This window comes from Quercus suber, unplaced genomic scaffold (genome assembly GCF_002906115.3).
Source record: "Quercus suber isolate HL8 unplaced genomic scaffold, Cork oak 2.0 scaffold_834, whole genome shotgun sequence".
Lineage (NCBI taxonomy): Eukaryota > Viridiplantae > Streptophyta > Magnoliopsida > Fagales > Fagaceae > Quercus > Quercus suber.
The window spans coordinates 232,852-253,060 of NW_027070264.1; the positions used below are offsets into that span (position 1 = coordinate 232,852).

Genomic DNA, 20,209 nt, shown 5'->3' on the forward strand with positions numbered 1-20,209 from the left:
CCTTGATTTGGCCAGGAAAGACTGCACTGCTTGAGGCCCCTAAAGCCTTCAAAAGCCTACACCAAACAAAAAATTAAGAAGTATCTATAATTACAGTCCTAAAAACTCTTAGTTAAGAAATCTACCCTATAGAATTTAAAGTTTATGTTTGTAATTTACCTTTGCAATTTAGAATCCATTAAAGGGACACAGACCAGCAACTCTTCGCTGAATGTTTAACCTTCGAGTGAGGTATTCAGGTTGAGACTCCCGAACTTTGATGATAATCTCGTCGTATTCTGGGCCTAAACCAGTGAGACATCCACTTTTGACCCGTACATTCTTTTCTAGCCGGAGATGGAGGGCAAGGTGAAACAAACCAGATATCTAAAGCTGCTGCTTTGTTTCCTTCAGGTCCTTTGGATAGCATAGATGCATTAGGCATGAGCATTTCCTTGTTCTTTGTTGTTTCGATTTATATGTCAGTACCTCGGTTTCCAACTAGACAAGCACAATTTCCTGTATTGGTGTCTTAGAAGCCAGAGAAGACATTGCACCGCCCTGCTGGGCAACCTTCTTTAAGCTGATATCTTAGTTTAGCTCTCTTTTCGTTATCAGCCTTTGATGCATCTTTTGCATCCCAAAATGTAGATCCAAGCAATGCCTTGCCTCCAACTCCAATGGCATGTTAGCTTCAGTTCTGACTGCAATTGGTGTGAGCTTCTTATAAAATGAGAATATTGGTGAGGTTTTGTCTAATAGCTAGGCTGAACCTCTAGAGAACAATGAAATTCGATTAGGGAACCTTTCCACTTCTCAGCCTTGGATCTAATGCTTCTTGGGTTGTAAGAATTGCGTTTCATCAAGTTGATTATTCTGTTAGAAGCTGTATTTTAATCGTTAGTACAATGGATATTTCCTGATTTCATTAGTATTCCTCAATTTTTGGCTAATAATTTCAGGTTTATTTGTCAGTGTTTGCTGAATGCTTTATTTGATGACCAACGACAGTTTGCAACTGTCATTACTGTATTCCATGGAAAGAAACACTGCACCTAGATATTTAAACTCTATGGAAATTCACTACGGGATAGCTTCTGGCCTTATGCAATATGACCTGAGCAGTTCTTGGTGATTTGAACTAAAAATATGCTTGGACGTATATGCATGATTTGTCTTGAAATGTATACTTTTTCTAGGTTCTCTTGGGTTTCTAATTTAGTCACCTCAAACAAAGATCACGTGGTTTGAGATCAGACCAGATAAAAAAGCAAGGAGTAAATGGAATAGAGAAAGACCAGAAAAATGCCAAAATTTATGAGGTACTGCCCTCGTTCACAAAAAGCACAAAAAGGAAAAAGAGAGCAGACAAGGCCATTCAAAGATACGACAGTCAAAAGAACTTTGACAATTAAGAAGAGGGCTGCGGCAAAAAAGTTATACACCAGTGTTGGAGAACACTCGAGACCACAAGAAGAGTCAGTTTTTGGTGGCACGAGTGAGGCGCAGCATCCTGAGCACACAAAGAGTGGAGGAACAGTCTCAGTGTCCTCAATGCCACAACAGCGAGTGTGCTGCCAGACCTCACAAAGATCACATTCCACCATCCTCTCCCCATCATCATCTTGAGCGCCACATTCGCATTTCACAACCCAATTATCAGCCCCACCTTCATACCTCAGGCGATTCTCCAAGCCTATCCCGATCCCTCTCACACATAGCTCTGCACCTGACTCAACTGCTCCAAAAAGCAATTCCTCATCCTCCAATTCTCAGCTCTGAAATCTCCATCAACACAAATTCATCTGTTATACAGTACGTGTCCTTCAGTGCATTCTCCACTGCTTGCTTCAATTCTCCAACTGTTGCATGCATTGGAACTACAACGATTTCACCAACTGGTAGCACCATTTTCATTTCAGCTTCTGTGCCACACAATCTTGGAACTAATCGGCAAATAAATCTCAGATACTGATCCTCCGCGTCAACAAACGGCCATTCCTTCGCAAAGTGCTTACTCTCCAGAATAGCCTGAGTAGCCAATTCCACCAGATGTGATCCTCTGTAATCCAACAGAAAATTGTTATATAGATCAACCAAATCATTGTAAACATCAAGACCTGGCACCAGAGATGATACTGTAAGAAGCATTCGAGGTGCTTCTTTTTGCGGCTCAGAAACGTTAGCCTCATTACCAACCTCACGGATGGAATATTCCAAAATTCGAGTGACTGGGTCACTGTGCGACGCACAACGTGATTTCCTACAATCACATTGTTCATTGCTTTTAGAACATGATCCAGCAGACCTGTATTACCTATATGAAGCCGAGCTGCATCTCGCAAATCTTGTCGTGTCATGCCGCCATGTGCTTGATTCTCTTTCAATGCGTCCACAATGACTTCTGCTGTAGATTCCAGTCTTCTTGTAGGCCATCTACTACCCATACATGCAACTACAGTGGAGAACCTCCTATAAGCTGTTGACTTCTCTTTTCTCAAAGGCTTGCTCTTGGTGGAGAGTCTGCTAGGGGGTCTCGTGATGGAAGATGGAGGAGATGAAGTAACTTTGTTAATTAGCATAGGAGCACGAGATTTTATAGTTAGCATAAACCTGAGTAGATCTTTGATTGTAACTAGCTGGGTTTCACTCATGTCTCTGTAATGACGAATTATCTGCTTGATTTCTCTGCCTTTGTCAGTTTTACCAAAATCTTCAATGATCACTTCAAGTTCCAACGAGCTAAGCAGTTCAATTGCACTGATATAATAGTGCTCTGCCACTCCAAAGCTTCCACAGCAGAATCTGTAGCCCCCACCTACCAAAGCAAGAACGTCCATAAGCAATGCCATAAAGCAATCTAAGATCCATTGACCTTTTCTTTGACACATCCTTGACAATCTTCCCATCGAAATCAACAAGAGCAAGTGTCCGCCGTTACATTATTCATAATATGAAATAGGCCAAGAATTATGGTGCTTTTGGTTACCTCGCTCGAAGTATTGTGCAAATTCTATCCCATAAATCCAAGATTTATCTGCCACATAGGTCTTTGAACCGCCTTCAATGCCATTGATGCAGACCAAATGACCAAACCCGTTGCAGTGAATCAGGCCATGCAACAGATGGGTCTGAAGTTCCATAACATCATCATCCAGAGGCTTATTCCACTCATCATCCGTAGGGATTATCAAATGAGACTCCCGTTTAGACAGAAAATGATTGCTCCAACGTCAACAACGAAAAAACCAATTAAGTTCCATCCTCTTTAAGGAGCTTAGCCCTCTTCTTATCCTAAACCCCTAGAACTTGTTGAGAAAGTAGCTTTGAAGATGAGCACCCTTTCCTTATGGGAAGTAGGGAAGTTCAAAGCGAAAGACAGGAACCACTTCGTTCGAAAACTCAATCAAAAGGCGAAGATTCTCTGGCTTCATTGAATGTCACACTTTTGAAAGCGGAGGGGACAGCAAATAAAGAAATATTAAGGAAGTTGAGCTAGTCAATCCACACTTGCCTTTCCGCTTTTTCTCCGGAAGCTCAATTAGTGACGATTTTTTACTTTCTAGATGTGGCCTCAATCTTTGTATATTATCTCCTTTGTAAGACATATCAGGAAAAACTATTCACAACTGCTCTAGCAACGTTCTTTCCTACGCCATCTCTTGCTTTGTTTTCTAGTTAGGGGGGTAGCACAGGCCAAATACAGAAGCCCTAACAGCAGCGATAACCATAGCGCGAAAGAAAAGCAGCCAAGGGAAAAAGGGCAGGGAAGGAAGAGGTGAAATTCCTTGCTCAGGTTACTGGATTGGGATTTCTTATAGCGGTGCTGTAGGCCTTGCTATGGGGTTCGTAGTGTTGGCTCCCAAAAGAGCTACGGACTCGTCAAGGTGATTATGAGTTCTATTTCCAGTCTGGAATAAGAACAGACTGAACACAAAGCAGCCAATCGAAACCAACCTTCGAAGAGACACGAATCACATACCTTTTTGACAAACCGGATTAATTAGGAAGGGGTAGATTGACATCTCAGCTAGGGCAGGGCATTCATGGATGGGCCGACAAAGTAGCTTTTTCGTGGGGGGCCAATCGATGATGAGTGAACCTTCCCCGGGCCCACTCTGGGGAATGCAACACACGAGCTTCTTTCAACTATGATTTACTGGCACACGCTAATGGAAGAACCAAACAACGGAATAGGATGATTGATGGTATCATTTTCTGACTTCCTGACTGACCGAGCACCGGCATCAATCTTTCGTATGTGATTCTGTTTTCCATACCCAATTATCTCACATGATCGAGACTCTCCTATCTCCATTTCTTTGGTCACATAATAGAGTAGAAAGAACCAAGAAAGAAGGGTGGTTGGTTGTGGTAGGATATACCTTTTGATCCAGATACCTTAGATCTAGCTATGCTTGCTTGCTGACTTGTGCTACCTATTCTATTCTTGACACATTAGGGAAGGAATAAAAGTAAGCTGAGCTGCCTATCTCGCTGTGAACTCTACCTAAGCACTGTTGAAGGCACTCAGAGAAGAGTGGAAATAGTCCGTTATAGGAGAGGGCTTCTCACTAATACTTTCGACTCACTGCCAAAAGCTCTTTCTTGTGCGTTAACACTGGAAGGGATGGTTTTGGGTAGGGGAGAGACCACTAGAAGACTTACTCATTTAGATAGAGATAAGCTATACATAAAAAATATTGAACTCCCCCAAGCGTTCATTAAATGCATTTAGCTTACAGTCACTAGGAAGGGGTTCTAGTAACGGAAGATTCATTCTATAGGTAGGCCACATTTCTCATATTCATTGCATGGTCTGCCATTTTGAAAAGCAGGGGTAAGTCAGGCATGATGCTTTCCCGGGGAGACCCTTTCCATTTAAATAATAATGAAGCTTCTCGCGCATTTGTGCTTGCTGTGAAAGTTATCTTCGTTATCAAGAGATGGGGCGTTCTCTCTCCCGACTTAACTAACAAGCAATAAGGACAAAGGCCTCGAATCCTGTCTTTGATGGTGATCATAGCGTGTCACGCTGGGAAACTGATCAAATGTTTTCTGTCTCAATGTCAGTGTGAAAGTCCTAATATCTTTACGAGGTCGAAATAGCATCACAGAAAGAGCAGTCGGAACCTACTCCCAGTTGGCCAGCATCAAGGCAGGAGCTTCTCCCGATGACACTACTAATGTGGAATACCAAGTGTGAAGGTTATCCATTTATATTGCTGTCTAGTGGTACTTTCTGGAGCGAAGCTGCCATCCAAGGCATTCATTTTGGAAATGTTGTGTGGATTCAAACAGATGTTGGGTTTCGGCCTAACAAGCAAGGTACCTCCAGAATTCTTCTTTCATGCAGGCTCAGGGGCATCAAAAGTCTTCTTGGTTCTGGAAGGGTGTTCTTTAGACAAGAGATCTTCTTCAAAAAGGCTTGTGCTACTTAGTTCAAAATGGAAAAGATATTCGAGTTTGGGATGATCCTTGGCTTCCTCAACTACCATCCTTTCGTCCTACCATTCGAGAAGGAATGTCTATCCCAAGAAATATTCATTCGGTGGCTAACCTCATTGACCCTTCCTTAAACTAGTGGAATGAAACTCTTATCCGAGACATTTGTCTAGTGCCCAAGCCATCTTAAGTATCCATCTTCCGCAGCTCACTCTAGGGGATAAAATAATATGAGCACCGGATCAAAAAGGGACTTTTTCTACTAAGTCTGCCTATTTGGTAGACCAGGCTAATTGGTTTCAAGAACAAGGCCCCCTAAGCCAGAAGGAGTGGAACCCCCTTTTGTCCTCTAATATCCAGGAGAGACGGAAGCACCTAATTTGGCGAGTTGTATGGGATGCCCTCCCAGTGAAAGCCAAAATCGCCCAGATGATGCATTTGATAAATGCCCTCTTTGTCGCTCGGGGCAATCAACTCTCAGGCATTTGTTTCTCCCTTGTCATTTTGCGAAGGTTCTCTAGAGGGAATCACCATGGCCAATGGACATTAGTGTCTTCTTTGAGAAACCTCTTGAGGAATGGAATTTAATTACCCTCAGGATCAAGCCTGATCAGTTCCTACTTTAAAAGGAAAGGTAGCAATCGTAGTTTTCTTCATAGTAGCTTTTCTAGCAGTAGAAATGATGACTAGCAAAGGAATAGAGATGGCAGCGGGAGAATAGGTAGGCCTTGTTAGCGGCACATCATCAGGAATGGATTCAATCAACGGATTTCCCTTGCCTCCTGGACCAATACTCTTCCAATGGAAAATATTCTCCTTTTGCCTCCACCCTCAACACTTTGACCTAGACGACCACTTACAGCCGGCCAATCAACACCCAACTGTCGAATTGACGGGTGAAACGGCCCAATAGTTCGTTCAAAGGTATCTTGGTCAATACCAGAGAACCGCTTGTTGTTCCGATCCTCTGAAAATCTGACACGCTGAGGCCATAGCAGACCAGTTGACTGATACTCTTCTATCACATGGATTCTTTCCATGAACCAACTATAGGCTAGAAGCTCGAACATTAAAGCGGGAAAGGGAGATTGCAGGCCATGCCTAACAAACCTCACTGCACCCTCGACTTCTTGACGGAGACACTCAGTCATCTGTTTGTAAGTGGGTAAAGACTTCCAGGTCGAGGTCCAAGACATCCCTTGACAAAGAGGTATCTTGGACAATCTGGGAAGATACCGATTCATGATAGTAGGGAGACAACCTTTAAGTTGACCAACTACCTTAGAAACAGAAATCCAGATCAGCAAGAGCAATAATGCTTCTAAAAGTTAATGCGTTTACCCTCTTCTCTTAGCGAGTTTTATGACTCAGCTTAATGAAAAGAAAGAGAGGTAAATCTTAACAAGCTAATCAGCCTTCTGATCCTTCCTACAGATCATCTTACGATGAAATGCGAGAATGATGCAAGGGTAACCAGGTTTGGTGAGGAGACAGGGATGGGGAAGAGGCCATGGTCTTGTCGTTCACCAGTAATTTGGTTGATACAAACATTTATTTTCTGCCTATCTTTCTGTGGTAGTCACGGAATGGAAATGTGACAGCAGTACCCATTTTCGGAGTGGAATCAGCACCAGGAACGAAGTAAGCAGCCAAGGAGGTAGAGGCAGGCATGAAGGCAAGAGCAGTTATGGTTCGGTCAGTGCCTTCCCTTAGGGCTAAGTCCCTTCCGTCTGTCCCTTCAGTAAGTCAATTAGTCAATCAGTTTAGTCTGTTGGTCTCTTCTTATATCTTGCACGAGCATCCCATTTCATTCCTTTCTTTTGTACTTGGCTAGATAGAAGGGGTCAGTCGATAGCCAACTCGAGACTTCTTCATTCAATCCGACATCGGAGGAAAAGAAAAAGAGGCTTTTTTTGCTTTAGCAGGATCGGATGGATTTCTTTTTTGGTGGTGGGTCCAGAGTAGGAAATCGCATCATAAGCAGGTAGGTCATCATATAGGTTTCGAGGAGGGGAACGAGATCCGATTCCGAATACTGCTCCTTTTTTACCAGGTTCAGATCTTTACTCGACTTCACATGTGGAGGGAAATCCTATAAACAGGGGAGTGACGGAGACGGAATAAAGGCTGATCTAGCAATCGATCTTGATGTTGCCTCGTCCCCTCAACTGCTTTATTAGCGGGTGATCGATCCGTCGAATCTGACTCAATTTCCCCAACCTTTATGTTGGACCATTCATTGGATTAATCCTTACACCGCCCCTAGAGGGCGCTAGTTAGACCAGAACAGGAAAGTAAAATAACCCTTATCCAACTACCAGTGAGGCCACTCCACCTTCTTTATTGAACTCGAACGCGGGACAACCCAGAATTGCTTTGGGTGGGGGAAACATATCTACATTGACAGGAAAGGGAAGATCGAGTAGACTAGGGAAGTCCTATTCCTTCTTTCTGCTACACCATTCTGTTGGGGAGTTCCAGGTGCAGTTAATTAGGATATAATCTCATTTTGAGTTAAATAATCCTTGAAATCCCCAAGAAGGTATTCGCCACCATGATCAGATCGAATGGCTTTTATGCGTTTACCTAATTGATTCTCAACTTCAACCCTAAACTCTTTGAGCTTTTCAAAGGCTTCGGACTTCCGTCTCATTAGGTACACATAACCATATCTTGAGTAATCATCGGTAAAAGTGATGAAGTACTCATAACCTCCTTTTGCTTGGGTTGACATAGGACCACATACATCTATATGAACTAATTCAAGCAACTCTTGGACTCTTCTACCTTTTGCATTAAAAGGTTGTTTGGTCATTTTGCCTTCCAAACAAGATTCACAAACTGGAAATTCATCAAAGTCCAATGACTCTAAAAGTCCATCTTTGATCAGTCTTTGAATTCTGTTTGGATTAATATGAACCAAACGCAAGTGCAAATGATATGCTTCATTAGTAGAAGGAAACTTTTTCTTTAATGATTTTACATGAGAGTTATGATCTAATTCAGAATTATATAATTCATGCTTATCAGGAGTTAAAATATAAAGACCATCCACAATATTGTCAGAACAGATAAAAACTTTATCCTTCTTTATTACAGCATTGTCTTTTAGGATAACATAATATCCATGTTTACCTAAATAAGTTGTAGAAATTAAATTCCTACGAACATTAGGTACATACAAACAGTCTTCCAATATTAAAACTCTAGATTCAAAACATAGATTAAACACTCTAATAGCTACAACTGGAATCCTGCTCCCATCAGCCAAGGTAAGAAACATTTCCCCTTCATTCAGCTTTCTAGTCTCCTGAAACCCCTGCAAGGATTTGCAGATATGATTAGTACAACCTGAATCCACACACCAAGAATCTGTGGGATTCTGTACCAAACATGTTTCAAGAAGGAATGTACTTTTCATACCTTTATTCTTGGCAGCCTTAAATATTGGACAATTCCTCTTCTAATGTCCTTTCTCACCACAATGGAAACACTTTCCTTTGGTTTTCTTTCCTTTTTTGGCAACTCCTAAGGCAACTTGTTTACCATCTTGCTTAGTGAAGTTCTTCTTCTTCTTCTTCTTACCCTTGCCTTTCGACTTAGGTTGAGAAGTAGAAGCTTCACCAACATTGGCTTCAACACTAGAAGTACCAAGGATGCTTTCTGCCGCTATCAACTCATTCATCAATTCAAACAATGTATAAATCTTTTTGTTCATATTATAGTTAAGTTTGAATTCCTTGAATGATTCTGGTAGTGACTGGAGTATCATATCCACTTGGGATTCTCCATCAATATCGGCACCTAAAACTTCCAATGTATTCAGATTAGAGATCATCCTAAAACAATGCTCCCTCACTGAAGTACCTTCAGCCATTTTGGTATTATAAATCTGCCTCATAGTTTCTTGCCTTGCAGAACGGCCTTGCTCACCAAATATCTCCTTCAGGCTTAGCATTATGTCCGAAGCTAGTTCTACATCCTGCATTTGATGCTATAGAACATTTGAAATAGATGCTAGGATATAGCACTTAGCTATCTCATTAGATTTCTGCCAACGATCATATCGCTGTTTTTCCTCAAGAGGAGCATCTAATGATGGAAAGTTAGGACATGGTTGAGTAAGCACATATTTGTGCTCTTCAACAGTAAGAACAATGTTCAAGTTTCTTTTCCAGTCAACATAGTTGGATCCAATCAGTTTGTTTTGATTAAGAATAGCAACAAGTGGGCTAAATGATGCCATGATTTCAAATCTGAAAATAACAAACATGAATATAATAAGTAAACTAGACATTACCAATTTAGCATATAAACGTATAATATGGAACCTTATAAAACCATAAAATAATATATGCAACGACAAACCAATCTATGTCTATAATTCCTTGGTAGCAAGTTTATTATAAACACATTAATTGATTGAGAACTATTCTCATTATTAGTGCTATCATGATAACTCTTATCATACACTAATAATATGCTGTATTAGCTTTAGCCTCTAAGTAATAATGACATAGCTCCTTTGGGAGGTTAACATTACACTTAGTTTAGTGTACACCATTATCTAGAATCATGTGTAGCCACATTTCATCTCTCTTATATTAAACTTGTAGTACCATGGAACAAAATACCCTCCTTTGGGATCACGAGGCATATACGCCAAGATGAGGTGCTTGTCCACACTACTTTAAACAGGTTAGTTCAATCTTGTAGTACTATAAAGTAAACACCCTCCTTTGGGATCGCAAGGTATATATGCCAAGACAAGATACTTACCCACACTACTATAAACTGATAATGGAGGCCGTGAGATGCAACTCTTGTATCTCTCTCCCACTAGATATTTTTAATTAAAGGTTTTTATGGTCAAGAACCATATTAATGCTAGAAACCCTTGAAAACATAATCCTAATCTCATTAGGAATAAATTTCGTTAAATGAATACTTTAATCCTAGCATTAATATATATGAATATATATAATGTAATATAAACCCATATTACACTATAAACCCATATTGCATTATATATAATATATGATTATTACATTATATATAATATAGGGATTCAATATGAAATGAAGAACTTGAATCCTTAATGCATGCGAATTCTTGATACATATAATAGCATGACACGACATTTGATGCAATATATAAATGAAAGCATGTTAATGGCAGATGGAATTTGCCACATGGGTCCATGAAATCATGCAACAAATCAAGCCAACATATACATCCAAATCCAACCGGTGCAATATTAAAGTGCACGCACATGACAGTTATTTCAATAACTATATCCAAACAATAATTCATCTAGAAGTTTATGGCCAAGGATATATATATATATATATATATATATATGCGCCAAACCATTATATCATCTAGAAGTTTACATTCAGTGCACACTAATAACATAGAAAGCAAATTGTGCAATCTATTTAATCGAATGGTCTTAAATCATTGTTATATAACAAGGATTCAAATAAATCCTTTAAGATAACAAAATGCAACCATGCGCCAACATAAATCCTTTTGAAGACGGAATTCCATATTAAATGGAATTCACTTCACATCAACGCAAAGTCAATCTTCAAAAATAAATTATGAAATCAAAAATCCTTTTTATTCTAAAACCTAGCTCTGATACCAATTGTTTGTAAATTTGGTTTTGTATCTCATACAAAACACACAGCGGAAGCAACAAACAAGTATCGATTTCATTCATGATTGATAACTTGCACTATATAATTTTCAGAATTTAAGAACAAGATAGTGTGCCTTGGTGCGGTGAAATTCAAAACAAAAGATTATAAGTACTTGGGAACACTTTTAATCTTCACTCCAATTCCACTTTACACCCAAGAAGTGTAATCTCTCAATCAGTTTCAAAGGGAGAATAATTGAGTGGCTTCACTCGCACATACACACCACTTCACAATGGTGTCTCTCTTTTTTCTCTAATGAAAAAATTCTGTATGTTTCTCCCTTTTATAACTAATTGATTATCTAATTGGGTTGGCTTATTGGGCCTTTCCAATTGGGTTTTAGTGTGTGGCTTGGAGTGGGACCAAAAGGGACCAATGAGACACTAGCTCCAATAGGCCTTGGGCTTTTCTGTCAACTCTTAACAAGTCCAAAGCTACCATTAATTATATTTAAAACCATTATATAAATATAATTGCACTCTAGGCCTTATTAATTAATTATATCCCAAGACTTTATTATACATGCAACCCCTTCATAAAATATTCGTAGTAATACAAAGTCATAAATATAGACTGCCACTTTGTAAATTACTACATCTTAATCCTTGAGTACCCGGTTTAATCCTTTTAAGTTATTCATTATATATTTATGAAATCCAATTTTATAAATATATACTTTAGTAATTTCTTACCAAAGAGGTTAGGCCTAACTCTCTGAATAACTAAACCTATTAAACTTATCTCAATGAAATATTTTATATCTCCGTTAAGAGACTATGAATTCCATCTTGAGAATATATGTTTCATCAACACTAAATGTGGCTGCCCAACATACTGAGGTTTCGACCGTTGCTTTAGATCTCACTCCTGATCTATCAAAGCAACTTAAACTTCATAATCAAGTCCATTATTCTCTCAGGATTAAGAGTTCATGCAAATATAAGTCGTGAGATTTATTATTCAATTGACAGTCGTTAGGAGCATAATAAATCTCACAGCGGTCCAGTTCAATATGTCTTAACTCTTAAAACATATTAACACATTAACTAGAAGTCTCCACTTCCATGATTAAGACAAATCATCTTAGTTGATATGTTATAGTCTTTGCAGATGAAATGCCCAATTTCATTACTGACTACGAACTAAAATTTTGAGTTTACAAAGAACTTGTGACTTATAGCTTCTGTGACTAAATCACATAAATCACATACTATGCATCTCATGGACTAAATGATAATGTCCGAATATTCATATTACCATTATTTTAGGTAATAAGAAAACAACTTTATTAATTACAATATTAAGTCATACATCATGTCATACATAATATCATACATAGCATCATACAATAGGATTTAAGGGCACTAATCCCAACATCAACCACTTCTGCTGCTCTTAAACAACAAAACTACTTGGATCTGGGGTGAAATGACCTGCTAGAACCAAACATAGGTTGTGGCACTTTCTTCGCCTGCCCTTTATCTTTATATTATAATTAGAAGTTGCAAAGATCCAGTTCTTCCTCGGCTTCACAGGCTCAACCATGAAATTCCTAGAATCGAGACCAGATCTTAAAAGAAATCGACTCAAAAGGCTGCATTTGGTGACGACTCTTCCACCCTTTGGACGCCAACTCCACCTTTCGGCGACTTTTACCCCTTTTTGCTACATGGGGGCAACTTCGTGCACAAGAGACAGCTTTTTCAAAATCATTTGTTCAATCAACTCGGTTGAATCAAAGATCCCACTCCAGGGAAGATCGACTCTTCTTTAACCCTCTTCTTTTATCATACATATCTTACGTGAAGCCCTTAGCTCGCCAGTCGAAATGGGACAGCAACACTCGAGATGCCGGGCCTATTAATCAGATTATACGAGATCTCACCCCACATCTCTATCCATTAAATGGAAGACAGGACGCCAAAGTAGGCTCCAGAGCAGGAAGCACGAGCAAGGTCAACTACTTATTGTATTACAGTATTACACAAAGGAGCTCACTCAAGAAAAGCCACTTATTGGGTTGGAAGAACAGGCAAAGGGATGGGGCTTAGGTTCGATTTCAGTAACAGAACCTCGTACCCTAACCTTTAGTAAGAGAGATCCAGGGGGTGACCCTTTATCTCACTTGTCAGTACAGGAAGGTGGGCAGAGATGGAAATCCTAACAAACCGAAGACGCCTTTGGGATGCAGCAGAACCAAGCTCCTAGGATTGAAAACCTTCTTAGAAATAAAATAGGGAAGGTAGGACGAGCAGACTCACTTGTCGAACTAGGAGAAGCTAGAAGGTACGAGCTCTTTTGTTAACCAGGCACAAATGGGCAGACTCAAGAAAAGGCGCTTACAGACTTAAGATTGACGATCAATGAACTCACTACGGGAAGCTCGAACCCCAACTTTATAACTAGGATTTAGACCTTCCTCTGTGGTTTGAACTTGTGGAATTCAATTCTTAGAACCACCTTTTTGGAGTTGGTTTTCCCTTACTAGATTCAACTAATGAGCGATGACCGTAGTTTGATAATCATTCTTTGGGTTCAGCTTAGTCAGGATTGAACGCTCGGCGAAACGTCAAGCGAAAGAACAATTCTACTTCAAAGCTCGTGCTTTTGGCTTAACAAGCTTGTCGAAGAGGGGATTAGGATCAAAACGATCAAAGTGGAGGAAAGTCGGCGTTTTTTGCTTCAATCGATAGTCACTCCGCTGAGTTCAATCTCAAGTGGAGAAGAAAGCTAGCCTTTTTGGCTTCCATTTACGAAATGGGAGATAAAAAGTCGAATCGGGCAGAGGCAGGAAAGATCTTTTGCCCTAAAGAGAGAAGGCAATGGGGTGAGCTCGTTTAAAATGAGAAGACGTTTCGTCTTTTGCACTTAAAAAGGGGCGATTTAAGCAATGACGAAGGCTTGGGACCTTAAATGGTGTCGGGGTTAACGAACTTTGACTTCTCTTCTTTTACTTTTATTTGACCCGAGGGAAAGATTGAATCTTCTCACACTGGGACCATTCATCTGGATTTGCCCGGTGGTGTACTCTAGAATTCCCCATCTTAGGGTTCAGACTAAAAATCCAATTAATCAAATCATTCAAGGAAGGCAAGACTCACCTCTTCGATGTCAAATTCTTTCTTTTGAAATGCACCTTCACCTACCCCTTTTCGACGTGGGCAAAGAGCAAGACATGAAATAACAAGATCTTTTGGATAACGAAGTCATCTTAAGGGTTTAGCAACCAGCTCTGAACCATCATAGGTTGTTGACTACATAGATGGAGGACTACACCTAGATGCCCGACTTTGTATCCCACCCTCTCCTCTGATCTACGCCCTCCTTCAGCTAGACATAAGCCAGATTCAAGCTTACCCTTGAAGTGAGCACTACCATCTCTTTGAATCACCCTTCTGGTTGACAACCCAGGAAGCTTAGCGAACTTGTTACTCGTTATTAATCTTACCTAGACAGTGGTAGAACCAGCCTTGAAACATCTTCCCCGGACGCTGATTGAGCTTAAACATAATCTCATCTCCCGGTGGGAAAGCAAAGAAAAGATGTTATGTTGCTATCTCAATTGGTCAAATAAGAACCCCTCTCCTGTGCATTCTTTCTTTATGGGAGTAGGGGCTTTCAAATAGAGAGTTGCTGGAAAAGGACCTCTGTCATCGATTGAACTACCGCATGACTCCCCCTCTTTAGTCAGTTGTTGGGATGTCTTGATCGAAATTGAACTTTAGTACCACCTAGTGAGGATTCTATTCAGCAGTTGGGAAGACTAGTTTATACTTCTCGAATTCCATTTCTTCCTGCCACACCCCAATTCTTTCCCAGCAGTCGAAGATTGATATGAAATCTTGAACCCATGGGGCTCCTATGTTCATGAACATCTTAGAATCAGTGTACGCTTGAACAAAGAACAATTTCTCCCTTACAAATCATACCAGACATGTTGATTGAGTGAGAAAAGCTACCTCTCGGACTGATCTCTCCATCTCACCAAGGGTTCGACTACGAAATGAAACATGCCTACCTGACTTATAAAATAAGCCCATGGGCCCGAGCCTATTACCTTGGACTATTGATTGAAAGAGCAGGTAGATAGTGAGCTTTAATCAGTCCCTTTCTCGCTAAGTCTAGTCGACTGTCAGTCCACTTCCCCCGCTCGTCGTGATCAATCGGACTGAAAGTTGGCTTCACCTCTAGAGCCCTACTTTTGGGATAGAGACTAATTTGTTATCTTTCAAGCAGCTCTCACACGAAGATTGAGTTTAGGTCATCAACCAGTCGAGCATCTCTACACTGCACCCTCACTATATGATATTCTCACAAGAAAACTAGGTCAATAAAAGGGAAATAGATAGGTTCACGATCCTGATTTAGGAATAGCGCAGGATAACTAAATATAAAAAAGGAATGAAAAGCGGGCTTCCATCCCTTTGACTATCTGTACTATCTTGTTAGAACCTTCCTACTAGGATAGGAATGCAAACTACTAACTAACTAGTTCATACTGGATAGGAAAAGCATCAATTCTTAAAGGGATACCAACGGGGTAAGGAGGGGAATGGCCAATCATAAGAGCGGGAAAGACATTCTATACTTCCTACACTCTTCCCCTAGTAGCCAGAAAGGCAAGGCTTAAGCCAAGAAATCTCGTACAAAAAGTTTGACTATATTAGCGGTGCCACCGTGCTTTATATTTTCATGTCTTCCAAGCGGTTGAATTGAATTGGTCGCATCTGTCTTCCCGTTTAGTGAATCTCTAAGGGGCTTGATTAATCCAATCTCTCAATCGGTTGGTCAAATGCATTGACATTGGCGCATTCGATTTATTCTTTTCCAAAAGTGGGTTCAAATCCTATTACATTAATCTCACTTTAAGTCCCCTATTGGTCCTGCTTCCTCCGATCAAGAGTTAGGGGTGGCATTACTAGACCAACGGTTATCGGCTCAATGAGCACTCTGGGCCGTGATTGTTCGATTCGAGATCCAAACACTAGAACGAGGGAAGAGCGGGGACACAACTATATTATATACACAATTAAGGCATCAGGAAGAAAGTAGTAGGTTGCCTTTCATTGAGCTAGTGATGCGCGCTGGCGTGGTGGATCTCCTTCCCTTCTGTGTAGGTAGGGGGCTGGCTGGCCATTCCCCCTCGCGCCATCAACAAGCATCTTTTTGTATCACAGGCAGTGTCATCTTTCAAGCCAGAGACCCCTGTCGCTGGTTATGTAAGATAATATGATCTCATTATATAAGAGAATTCGTGTTGCTTTCTTTTAGCACCCGATGTTAACCACCAATATATTCACTGCGTGATATCCGCTCTGTTGTTAGCTGGTGTAGCTGTGACTGTAGCGAGGCTTCATTGATTGAGAATACCCCACCGAGTTGACTACATGTAACTCTCTCTCTGTAGGCTCAGCAAACGGGGTGCTTAGTCAATTCAACTCTCTATTTAGTAGGCCAAGCCAACTCAACAACCATTGAACGTACTCTCGATCTTTTCATTCTCATTCGAAGCTTGTGTTTTGTCCTGTTAGCGCTTTTGTCTGTTAGCCCCTAGTGCTTGGTATATGTCGATTTATTATCTCTAGAGATAGGGCTGATGCCATTTCATTTCTTTTCTTAAGGATCAGTTGGCCTTTAAGATATGAAGGATCTTGGACCTTTTCAGTCTTTTCTTGGAATAGAGGTTGCACCTCGTGGTTATGTTCTATAACTGTGCTAGTATGCTCTCGATCTCATATCTCGCACTGGTCTTATCTCTGCTCGACATGCATAGACTCCTTCTTTAGCTTAATGTTCAGTACTCCTCTCCTTCTCAGTCAAGGTTATGTAATACTCGCTCCACTAGCTAGTAGGAAGTTAGAATAGATAGGCACTCGCAAGCCCAAAACCCACTGCTTTCTTGTTCTAGTTCTGTTTCTTTTCCAATTACTGAGCTTTCTAGGTAGTACGCTTATTAGGAGACCATAGACCATAGCAGATTTGCTAGCTAACGAGCAGCTAACAAGAGTGATAAAGCACGGAAAGAATAGTGACAAGCATCCCGCTCTGCTACGAGAATGAATGATTCAGATATAGGCTATAGGCACTTAAAGGGAAGTAGACTCTGGACAAAGATGACGGTGGTGGTTATGAAGCCTAAAACTAGTTAGCATTAGAGGGACAAGAAAGCAGACAAGTAGGTTTCGTACCGGCTTTAAAGGATAGGGGGAAAGGCAGTTGCTTTGGGAGGGGACCAGAGGCAAGAACAGACCATGGACCAATAGGATAACTTTGAAATGGGTTTTATGGCTTGACTTATTGGCAAAAGCTTGGTTCCTGTGGGCTCGGCTTTCTGGCTAGCTATACCTATGGAGAGGCCAACTAGTGATCATAAGCTTGAGAAGAAAGAGTTCGTTCAAAAGCGAAGTTGAGAAAGAGGCAATGAAGATTGTCGATCGAAGGCTTGCCTTATTAACGAGCAGGTTACTGTGTAATGTACCGCTTCCTTTTTCTTGGCATCATCTTTACTATTGACCAAAGCATAGGTCCAGGCTCTGATCGAACAGACTTGCTAAGGTTTACTTAAATAGTTGTTCTTTCTCTTTCAAAATGAATTATATAATCACAGTGACTCTTTATCTTCAAGTTAAGTGAGAGATTGGCCATCGCCCAAAGGTGCTTTAACGAAAGTCGGTCCCCGGTGGCTAAGAACCTTTCCTCACTCTTGAAGCCTTCAAGCCATTGGATTCAGTAGAGCTTCGGGCGATATAGTTAGTCTTCAATGTACTCTTTCTCTCATTCATACTTTGGATAGATTTTTTTGGTGTTCAGTCTACCTTAGTACAGAATCTAAATCCAATTTCTTCTTTGACACAATGCTCTTTCTTAAGAGAGAGGAGGAAAGAAAAGAAATATATAGAAAGCAAAGAAGCTTCCAGTCTTTGAATGATATGCCTAAAGCAAGGATGGTCGTGGATTTGTGATCGTAGATAAGATTTCTAGTTTTCTAACAGCACGCCTTACGACTGAGATTTTGCCGACCTAAATCTCGTAAGTAAGCAAACGTAATATCATAGTCGAACGAGCGTGCGATGTCGTTCCTTATGATGTTGGTCGCTCAATGATATCCCTATACGCCCGGTTCACCGGTTCTACCACTACAAGACACAATTAGTCTCATAAGGGAGTAGAGCATCATTTGATCGATCGAATGGCTGGGCTTATACTAGTCTACTATTATGAGAAACAAGTTCTTTATCAGCCTTCCTACTTTTTTAATGACTTTTACGCGAAGGCCTCATTCTTCTTCTGAATCTATCTCTCTCGCCTTTGCCCAGTCAATCTGGAAATGATAAGTTATTCTGGTGCTTTCTTTCTCCCATGCCTTTCTATTGGTCAACAACCAACCATAACACAACTCACTTTAATTCTTTACTACTCGTACAGGCTTGACGGAGTTAAGCTGTCTGGAGGGAATCATTTTTCCTCAATCAAGAATGCCTCAATTGGATAAATTCACTATTTCACACAATTCTTTTGGTCATGCCTTTTCTTCTTTACTTTTTATATTGCCATATGCAATGATGGAGATGGAATACTTAGGATCAGCAGAATTCTAAAACTACGAAACCAACTGGTTTCACACTAGGGGAACAACATCCGGAGCAACGACCCCAACAGTTTGGAAGATATCTTGAGAAAAGTTTTAGCACCGGTGTATCCGATATGTACTCTAGTTTATTCGAAGTATCCTAATGGTGTAACGCCGTTGACTTATTGGGAAAAAGGAGGAAAATCACTTTGATCTCTTGTTTTGGAGAAATAAGTGGCTCACGCGGAATGGAAAGAAACATATTCTATTTGATCTCGAAGTCCTCATATAGCACTTCTTCCAATCCTGGATGGGGATCGCTTGTAAGAATGACATAATGCTAATCCATGTTCCACACGGCCAAGGAAGCATCATTTTTTAATCTCATTATGACTTGGTCGTTTGGAAGAGATTCTTTCTCAATCAGAATAGAGGAATGAAAGGCACTACAAGAAAGATATACCCTTTTCAAATCGCCCCGCAAAGACAGACGTTCAGAAAGGTTATCGAGATTATCATCACTCTTTTTAGTGAGGAGGAATAGTGCGGGAAGGGAGCAAGACCAAGCCGAGCCACTAGGAGAGTAAGCCCTTCACACGTGTCAAGTTGAATAAATGAATGTAGCCTCNGGATTGACGGACGTGATGGGGTACGTGTTGTTGACTGTATCGAACAAGAGCCTGCCCGCGTCGCAGCGGATTTTGTAGGACTTGTCGCCGCACGTGGGAGCCGTGCTGAGTGGGTATGGGACTGAGGTGTTGCCACAGTCCGAGCATTGTTGTTGTTGTTGTTGGGCTGAGGATGTGAGTATTAGCAGCAGAGCTGCCAAAGTGAAGATGAAAAGCTTATGCGTTGCCTCCATTTGATAAGAGACAAGGTGGGGTGGGGGATGAAAATGTGTAGTTATTTATTGATGGTTGAAAATGAATGTAGAAGGGTTATAATGGTAAAAAGCAAAATCAAGTGAAATAAAGAAAGTTTATTATTGTTGTTAAATCTCATCAATTGTGATTAATGTGTAATTATGACGGTGTTAATGACAATGATTGCCTAAAAAAAGAAAAAAAAGACTGTCAACGTATGGGTAGGTTTCTTAGTCTTCTAGATAACTCAACTAGCAATATATCTATAAAAAATATATATATTATATATTCATAATATTCATAACAAATTTTAATTAGTATGGTATTATTTGTTGTTAGAAAATTCATAGGTAATTTTAGAGTACAAAGAAATGATACTTTCTCCTTTCACATTCATAATAGACCCCATCATAAATTTAATGAACAGATCTTACCACGAATATAAGAGGAGAAAGCATCAATCTTTATACTTCAAAAATACCTAAGAATTATTCTTTATTGTTATTGCTGGGTGGGCAAAAATTTTATTATCATTAAATGAGAACTTAAATGAAAAATTAATAAGTTGGTGAAATTTTTTGTATCTTTTAATGTTATCCTACAAGTTTTATCAAGAGAAACTTTATAAACCTCGAATTATATTAGGA

General features: G+C 40.2%; 1 protein-coding gene and 1 pseudogene across 1 annotated transcript; one reads left to right on the plus strand and one right to left on the minus strand.

The window, feature by feature from the left end:
- The window catches only part of LOC112026369 (PHD finger protein MALE MEIOCYTE DEATH 1-like), an 8,556-nt pseudogene extending 4,259 nt beyond the window's left edge, over positions 1–4,297 (minus strand).
- A 14,307-nt stretch (positions 4,298–18,604) lies between these two features.
- Positions 18,605–19,321, plus strand: LOC136065034 (putative ATP synthase protein YMF19). The gene is given in 4 exon segments (XM_065767688.1): positions 18,605–18,623; positions 18,626–18,808; positions 18,811–19,004; positions 19,007–19,321. Coding segments are annotated over 4 exon segments (471 nt in total). The 3' UTR covers positions 19,082–19,321.
- Positions 19,322–20,209: the final 888 nt, after the last annotated feature.